This window comes from Geospiza fortis, unplaced genomic scaffold (assembly GCF_000277835.1).
Source record: "Geospiza fortis unplaced genomic scaffold, GeoFor_1.0 scaffold252, whole genome shotgun sequence".
Classification (NCBI taxonomy): Eukaryota; Metazoa; Chordata; class Aves; order Passeriformes; family Thraupidae; genus Geospiza; species Geospiza fortis.
This window is the reverse complement of record NW_005054616.1, coordinates 413781-422989: the sequence shown is the minus strand read 5'-3', so window position 1 is coordinate 422989 and position 9209 is coordinate 413781. Positions and strand designations below refer to the sequence as shown.

The following is a 9209-nucleotide window of genomic DNA, read 5'->3' as shown; positions in this document are numbered from 1 at the left end:
TATTAAAAATAACAACAGGTGGGTGAGTTACTAAGTTGCAAATAAAGCCCCTTAAATACATCATGAACGCACATTTGATCATTGAGCCTTCAGCCATTTTAAAAACCCTTGAGTTCTGCCACCTTCTGCTTGGGACTTCTCCTGCATTGCTTTTCCCTCCTCTCCTGCTGTGTACTGCTTTGCTGTTCTTCCATCTACCTGCTAAATTTGAGCACAGCTGCTCTGGAGATTCCTCCTGTCTCTGCCCTGTGTTGACATGGTGCCAGTAGGGAGGACTCTGCTCTTGGAGGAAGTCTCTTGAATGGTGATAACCCATGCAATAGTATCAGTTTAGTCTTTCTCCTGTGGTCTCTCTTCTTTCCTCCTTCCTAAATCTTGATTTATTATCCTTGATAAATATGAAAACACTTTCGCTAAGCTTACTGAGGCTGCTGCTCTGATACTATTTTTCCATTGGTTTGAGTTTCCTGAAGATCCTATACAGCCCTGTGTGTATTTCTTGTCTTTCCATTCTACTGCCATATGCTCCTCCTTATTCATATTTTAGTTGTTGGCCATGTGGTTTTTTTTTTTCTTTCTTGGCTGAAAGCTGGACTTGATTGCTTTCACTGATATTCTTGACTGTGCAGGATTGACCTGCCAGGATGACTGAAAAATCCTTTCCTTGACTGTGCTGTAGTTGTTGGTGCTTGCCAGGTCCTGTGTTCATTTGTCTGAAGGGATTTGGAGCAAAATATTCATTTATATAGGGCATATGTAAAACTGCTAAATAAGTTTCAGGAGTTTGGGATTAAGAGAGAGTTGATTTGCAGGAAAAGGAAGGAGAAATGTGTAATTACAAGTTGGGAACAGCCTTGTGAAAAGGACTTAAGGAAGGGTGAAAAGAGTCAACAAGCAGAAATTGATGCACAGCAAGTTCCACCTCAACATGAGGAAGAACTTCCTTACTTGAGTATGCATTGGAACAGATTGCCCAGAGAGGTTGTAGTCTCCCCACCCCAAAAGATACTCAAGAAGTTCCTGGATGCAATTCTGTGCCATGTGCTCCCTGCTTGAGAAGGGAGGTTGGACCAGATGACCAATTGTGGTGCCTTCCAACCTGATGCATTCTGTGATTCTGTGAAGGATAGAGATGAATCTCTAGTGGGAAGGGAGTCAAATGCCTGAGCCTCAACATTTTCAGCAGCAGGGCATGTTGGGTACCTGTTAAACTGAATATGAAAGAAAGGCTTTTTTTGTCCCTGGATTAGAAATAAAATGTATAGTGGGATTATGAACATGCATCCCCTCAGCCCAGGAAGAAGCTGATTTGGTTCCTATGCCCTAAGCCCGAATTCAAGTGTTCACTCTTTTACCTATAGTGTATGAGCTGCATGTCCTCCTCACCTGCATGTTTTGAGATAAGACTTTCCAGTGAGGTAGGGGTGTGGGTATGAGCATTTTCTAAACTCAGAAAAAAAGGATGGGAGTTTCTATTGAACTGTTTGGAGGCTGATGTGTACATCACCAGTGAGATTGAGGTGAGACATGACTAAGACTTAAGTGTAATATTAGAGGGTAAAAAGCAAACTTGGTATGTTTGGAGCAACAACTGGCATGTCCTCTACGAATCGTGGAACAATAACCAAAGTCTGGGACTGGTGCATTATAGTAATTCAGGTGTGGTCTTACAAAGGGTACCTTGAGCTGTCTATGTCCTTGCAGTGTGGAGGAGGAAAGGTGGAGGCTTAGAAGTGAGCTGGATTTTAGATAGACATCACAGCGAAGGCTTTTATCAGGAATGTGATTGGAATGCTGTCACCTCTCAATGAGTATGGTAGTTAAATGTCGTAGGAGAATTGAACTGACTGAAGAATCTTAAGGGCAGAAAGAAACTTTGACATTGTTCTAGTTATGAGATCTGCCTATTGGCATCTTAAATGTAAGTGTAGTTTTTTGCTGCTTTGTTGCCTCTTGCTGCAAAAACTCCCCACAAAGTCAATTATGAATGCATCTAGAACTGAAGATCACTTTTTCTTCTAAATTATGGTGCATTTCAGTGTCACTCAAAGATCACTTAAACAATAATGGCTGTGAAAGAAAAATCCAACAATGCAATCAAGTTGGTAACATCAGGTATAAAATACTGCTGGTCCTGGCTCTGCAGACATTTTGATGTAGGAATAAAATTTTCTGTAATGTGTTTCAGTCCCAAGAAGAGATATTCCTGAATTATGGAAGTCCATGGTTGTGTAAAATTTAGATTGATAATATCTCCAACTGGTAATGTTTGCCCTAGTGTCCCTATAATGTAAAAGCTTTTGAAAGTGACATTTGAGTAATATGCAGTGCAGCGGTGTCACAAGGCAAGCCAGATGGCTGCAGGCACCCAAGAATGTGGGAGAGCATGGAAGACAAAGTTGTGGCAATGTAAGCAAGATGCTCTCATGTCCATCTCTGTTAGATGGGGATTATATTACTTCAAATGATATGTTAGAGTTCTCTTCCTTAATGTAATGCTTAATGAAGCCTCTAGAATCTCTACTGCAAACACAAAATAATTCACCACTCAAGTACCACAGGAACATGAAAGGTGTGCAAGTCACCTCTGTAAGCATCAGTATCACTCTGTTGAGTGTTGCAAATGCTCCCCACACACGGCCAATTATACTCCTTTGTGGAGTACTCATAACTTCCTTCTCAAAAGCTGCAGAGCAATACATGGCACTGTCAGGTTACCCTGGATTCCTTCTTCTCTGGGTCACACAAGGAAATACTACACTTGTTTTGCTGAAGGGGAAAACAGGAGGCCAGTGAGGTTTAAATGGCCAGAGGTGGGGTTGAAAACTTGGGTGGAGCCAGACAAACCCCACTGTTTTGCCTGTTGGGTAGCATTGGGTTTTGGACATGGAGAATTAATGTTTTGATGGTCACAGTGTGCATGCACACTGAGACCACATGACTGTCAGATGGGTTAAAAGCCAGAAAGACTGGTATTGTTCTGGGATTGCAGCACTGAGGAGTTACAGGTTTCCAGATGATTGCACTGGGTTAAAGATTAGGTCACTTGCATCTGTGAAGCCAGTGTGAGGCAGCAGAGTGGGTTGTGTGTGCAACTGCAGCCCAGCTGGAGCCTTTAATCAGCCTGGTGAGTGCTTACACTTGGAACTGTATTCAGGTTTTCTCGGTTTAATTCTGATCTCCTGGAACAGTACCTGATACAATACCTCCCCTAGCTCAGCCTGTACCTGACAGCTCAGCTAGAATGGGCTACTTTTCTATACCTTTCTACAGTAAAACACTCACACGTTTGACATATCTATCATGCTTTACTGAACTTGTGATTATAAAGGTAATTTACAATAAAGCAATTAAATAAACAATAAGTTAAAACACAATACATTTATACATAGTATTTCAAAGGGCTCAAAAGACTATCTGGTTCCAATACATAAAGACTTTAAAACATTATGAACCAAAGTGTATCCACGCCTATACTTATCATTGTAACAAGTGTTAAGACTCCCAATGATGTACATTTTTGGTTACAGTCCCTGTACACGCACAAGACCAGTGAAATGCTCAAGCAATTGCACAATTGAGAAGAGCACTACATGAGACAGGCACAAACGATGTGCTGGAAGCTGCCTGGGGAATACGGGTTTTACCTCTAAATTGAACTGACACTTGGGACAACAAATGGAAAGCGCTAGCATGCTTTCTGGAGCACAGGTGTGATACCCTAAGGGAAGGTTAGTGCTGTCTAGAAAAATACCCCACCTTTCTCCAGCCACTTGTTCCCTTGTGCATCTCGCACTACCCTTGAGCCAGTGCAAAGTACTTGTACATTTGCTTAGTGAACCATCCAGGGAGAGTGACTGAGCTTAATCCTGGCTCAGCATTGGAACATGAAAGAGCACTAGGCTTGAATTCCTATTTCTCTGGTTATGTTCACTGTGCAGATGTGCTGGCACCAGAAAGTCACCAGCACAGGGGAGGGACATGATGCCTGAGAGCAGGAGGACTATTTCTGTAAGCAGCAGTATTGTTAAAAACATCTTGTGGAAGTAAGAGGTTCAGCTTATTTTTTTTATTTTGAAACAAGGAACATGTTTTTAACTGATTTATAGTGCAAATTAAATAGTCAAAAGCAAAGGATGGACTCTGCCAGAATATACAGTAACCTTTTATAATCCATCTCATCCCTCTTTCTCTCTGCCTCAGCCAGCTGGTGCCCAGGGACAGAGTAGACTTTAGGTTTTGATATTGAAGGGTGTTCGGCGTAAAGAGTGCAGGGCCACCAGGCAGCAACCACGAAGCAATGCTCCAATATTGTAAATAGGATCTGTTCCTCCTCTCTGAGTACTCAAAGCCCACAAAATAGTTGGTACAACAGGGGCTGCTACAGCCAGAAGATCCCCAAGGAGACTGCTGCTCCAGTATCTCCTCTTTATTCCTGTATTAACATACTCAAAGGCTTCATCATCATGAGTTTCTGTAAAATCAAGTTCTTTCATGAAACGATTTTCATTAACTCTGTGCTCCACCTTCCTGCAGGGAGACTCCAAAGGAGACAAAAGGATGGCAGAATTGGGATCACTTGGGGTTAAGTCCACTATGATACCAGAATCACTGAAGCTTCCAAGAGAAAATTCACCCAGATCCTTCAGTGAAGAAGGTGGGCTTAGAGGACAGGTGTCTTGAGCTCTGAAGATGTTTTGAATGAGTTGCTCTACATCCAAGCTATATGGCACCACGTCAGTTTGGATGGCCTGTTCCACCATCATATTGCTTTTTGCTTCTTCCTGGCAATAAGTTAATTTTCCATCCAGAATGGTTTCAAGCATCTTTTCATTTACAGCAGCACTGAAGGGAGCTGGATCACTCAACTCAGAGGTTGTGGTGGTCAAACTCTCTCCAGATGAGTCAGTCCCGTTAGCTCTGTCCTCACTAAGAAGCAGATCACTGTCTGCCACCTCCTCCAGACCTTGGTCCTCCGTGATGGGGCTGTCTGGCAGGGTGGCACACAATGATAACAGCTTCCCCTCTGAGTCGCTCGTGTACTCCAGGCACTGCTCATCCCTCACAGAGTGGTTCTGAGCCATCTCCATGCTCTGCAGCAAAGATTCCAGTTTCTTGTTTTGAATGTTTATGTCTGTGAAGTATTTCTGAATTTTTTTGTCTTTCTCAGCCAAGCTGTTTTTCATGCTTTCAATAACCTGCTTGAGTTGTTTAATTTCACTTCTTGCTTCCTTTAAGGCTAGCTCTGCCTCCACACGATTGCACTCTTCTTCGATCCAGTCTTCCCTCATCCGTCCCAGCTGAGCTTTAAGCTCTTCAATTTCTGTTTCCCTGTAGCAAAATAAAAATGATGTAACACTTCTGCTGACTGCTCAGTTAAAGTCAACATGAGGCCCCCATCACACAGTGATGGCTCTGCTGCTGAGATGCTCCAAGAAGGAAGCAAATTTCTCCAGGTGCCATTTGTGACCATCTCTGAGAGAGCCAAGATATGCCGGCTGATTGCTAATGGGAGTCGCTGACCTCCCCACAAAACCAGCAGCCTTGTGGGCTGTGCCATGATCCTGGACAATTTGAGGCACAAGTGGTGACCTCTAGGTCATGTCTAACCACTGTAGCGCTTAAAATCTCCCCTACTGCCTCACTCTGGAGCAAATGGGAAACAACTGCCTGGATCATCCCTACTGCCTGCCAGCAGCTTGTCACATACTGCCAGAGCCAATGCTGGCCTCGGACAGTCACAGAGCTCAGGTCTGCAGGCACATGGCTGGCTTTCCCCAGCAGGGAGCCAGAGGCTGCTGCAAGAACATGGGGAGCAAGTGGAAGAGAGGGGACTCCTATGTCAGTTCTAGGCCTTGCTGATGCAGAGGAAGAGCACAAGGTCCCTGGAACTCCACAGACAACCCAAGGGGTCACAAAGGGCTCCATTCAAACAGCCTTTTCTGACCCCTTGGGTTGTCTGTGCTGGAGAGCCAGCCCTCAGAGTGCAGTTTTAGTAAGAGACATCTGCTGCTACGTAATGCGTGTTGTCTCTTCTTTGCTCAGCATCCACACAAAGGGCTATTGTGAAAAATTCAGCATGTAAGTGACAGAAACACAAATAGGCACATTGGTTTGGGTATGAGCTTTTCTTTCACTGGGGAAAAGCAGGACATTTGCAGTTCTACTTCACCGAGGGAGGTAGAACAGGACACTAAGGTAACACATGCTGGCAGGTAGAAACTGTTCTATGTATAAAAGGTCTCAATCTAAATCAGACTTGTAAAAAGTTGTCCTTTAAAAGTATTTTATTGGGAAAGTTCCAAGAAGGAAAAAGAGCTATATTTATAAATAAATTCATTGTTTTGCATCTCCTTAGTACACTCTGAAGAAAACAACCTAACGAGACTAATTGTATTTTAAATCTCTTAATGAAAACTTCATTGATCAAGAAATGAGTAAAACCACTCAGGATTCCCACCTCTACATGTTCCCAAATAAATCTTTCTGACTGATTTCTGAAGTGAGATTTACCTTTCTTTGAGTTTGCTTTCAGATTCCTTCAGCTTGGTTTTCAAATGTCGTACTGCCACTTCTTTCTGCTGCAGAGGAGTCAAATACTGCTCTGGGTTTTGTGGCTTAATGCTGTGATTGTCACCACAAGAATTGTATCTCCCTGATCGCCTGAAAAAACCCCAGAACAAACCATCACATAACATCACTCTTACAGTTCTTAAGTCCTGGCATAATGAAAAACATTCTGTTGACTGATAGATGCAAAACTTGACTCATCTGGGGCTCCTCAGTGTCCACACAAGTTACTTCACCTTGCAAATCAAAGTACTTGAGGAAACAGCTGATTTGTAGCTACAGTGCAAGATTTACTATTTATTGTACTTGGTTTCAGTGTCATTACAGCAAATGAGGCTTTTAACTTTATTTTAACTTTACAATACCCGGCCACCCCCTCACCCCAAATGGGTGGTGTGACCAAGAACAGGCAGGGCAAGGGCACCCATCTACAGACAGCCAGGCGAGGCAGCCCAAGGAATAAGTTCAGCTCCACACAGGATTTATAAAGCTGAGCACACTGAAATCTACACTCATCCCGTCTAGCTTTGGGTGTGTATATTACATGCTCAGTCAGCCAACACACATGTCTATTGGCTGCTCAGTTGTCCAGGAGCATGGGCAACAGCAGCAGCATGGTGGCCATTTCTTCTCTGCAACACATGTCACATGCTTTGGCAGGTATCTGTTTTCTTTCCTATACAGGAAACTGCACTCCTTAGGGAGGTGCCTAAGGCTAGGCGCGGTGAATTTTCACCCAAGTGTATGATGGTTCCTACACTACCCCACCCAATTCTCTTTGAAGTGAAAAGAACCCTACAGCAAACAAACCAGTAAATCCTCATGAGAACTGATGGCATGAAATAGCCTGCCTTGGAGTGAAATCCAACTGCAAAGGACTTTGACTTAAAGTAAACTTGAATTTTACAGTGCTGAAACAATAAAGCTTTTACATGGTATGGAGAACCTTGCTGACTGTTAAGTCACCTATATAAGGCATCATAACTATGGTGAGGAGCAAGATGACCTGCATGGCAACTCTTACAGCTGATCCCACACTACAGTGCAGAGAGAGTGTCAATGTACCCAACACCAGGAGGCTGAAACACAGACTTGCCTCATCACTGGACTGCTGTCACTTCCTTTGTATGAGCCTGAGTTGCTGCTGCTGGCTGAAGAAGCCCTGTAACTCTGATGGATGTTAGCAGGACTCAGATGGTTTTTGCACAGTGTTGATGAAGCGTCCTTTCCATGTGAAGCAGGTGGACTGGCTCCAGACTTGTAGGATAAGGATCCATTATTCCGACCATAAGGACCACGACTGGAGAAGAACCAAAATGGTGAAAGCATTATTCTCATCACACGACCCATTATATGTCTTATTTTATACACAAAGTTCTCTAAACAATAAACCAGAGAGATAACTGTGAGTGGCTGGAAAGAAATAAAATTCTGACACTGCATGTTCTTTCACTGGCAAGGGGCTCTCAGTCTGAATTATGTGTTCTAAGGAAATCTCAGCCATTTTACATCTCTCTGTGGACAGCACAGTTCCCAGTGACTCCATCAGATCATCCCTGTTCCCTGAATCTTTGACTCTGTTAAGTAAGGAGAGGCCTGTGGTCTGGACTAATGCCAAAAGAACCACACTCCAGCTTTCCCTGGCCAGGCCTGCAGAGTGGTGCCTGTGCATGGAGGGTTGCTGTAAGACTGCTTTCATGCTCCTCGGCAAGCAGCCTGAGGGATCACAGTGTGCAATGAAAACAGATTTTGTTTGGGCCACTGTTCTTTTCTGCCTTTGGCATACTGGGTGCTTCATCTGTCATGGTCAGCTATTCATTCACTTCGATACAGCTTAAACCCCATGGACAGCAGGCTGAAATAGTATTAAAAGAGACAAAGGAAAACACAGTATTTTCTTTTTTTCTTCCAGTTTTTCTCATACATATTTACTTTTCTTTTTCCATTCTTTATTAAAGAATCTGCCAACTGTGTGTGCTTGAAAGCAATTGGTATCCTCCCTGCCTGACAGCTGCCCAGGGGCTGGAGTGCTCTGAGGCCAGCTTCCCGGGATGTGTCCCTTTCCTGCTCACTTGGTTTGTCATCCTACACTACTACATTGCCACCTTCACTCTCCCATTGAAGTTGTTCTTCTAAATGGTAATGAAAGGGCAGGTTTAAAAAAAATAAAATAAAAAAAAGTCCAAAAAAAAAAAACCACCAGAAAAAGGCAAGCCCAGCCAGCAAAAGAGAAGGCATGAATATAAAAAAACCAAATACCACAGAATTATGAAGCAACATCTTTTCTTTAAATTGTTTCACTTAGTTTTTTCCCTTCTCAGCAAATGGAACAGTTTATAAGGAACAGATGGTTGAGTGGCTGCTGCGAACCTTCATCACACTGCTGTGGTTTGGGTGATTTTGTAATTATTTTACAATGAAGTACAGGACTGTGGTTTGTGACAACATTGAAGTGTTTCATAGCAAGAACAGTTAAAAAAGAACATATTGCAAAGGAGATATCTCTTTCCACTTCATACAGTGTATCATCAACTCTGGTGTGTGGCAGAACTTGCAGAGACTGCTTAACATAGCCGGGCATCTGAAGGAGCCTTATTACAGAGGACTTCTGTCCAATACAGGATGTCAGTATGCTCTAG

The 9209-nt window shown here is 43.2% G+C and overlaps 1 protein-coding gene across 1 annotated transcript in view; it reads right to left on the bottom strand.

Moving 5' to 3' along the window:
- Positions 1-3288: 3288 nt before the first annotated feature.
- The window catches only part of SYBU (syntabulin), a 41665-nt gene continuing 35744 nt past the window's right edge, over positions 3289-9209 (bottom strand). The window contains exons 4-6 of the mRNA XM_031064687.1: positions 7667-7870; positions 6514-6663; positions 3289-5331 (exon numbers count right to left, since the gene is read on the bottom strand). Of these exons, the coding sequence (XP_030920547.1) occupies positions 4233-5331; positions 6514-6663; positions 7667-7870 (1453 nt within the window). The 3' untranslated portion in view covers positions 3289-4232. The remainder of the gene's footprint in view (positions 5332-6513; positions 6664-7666; positions 7871-9209) is intronic.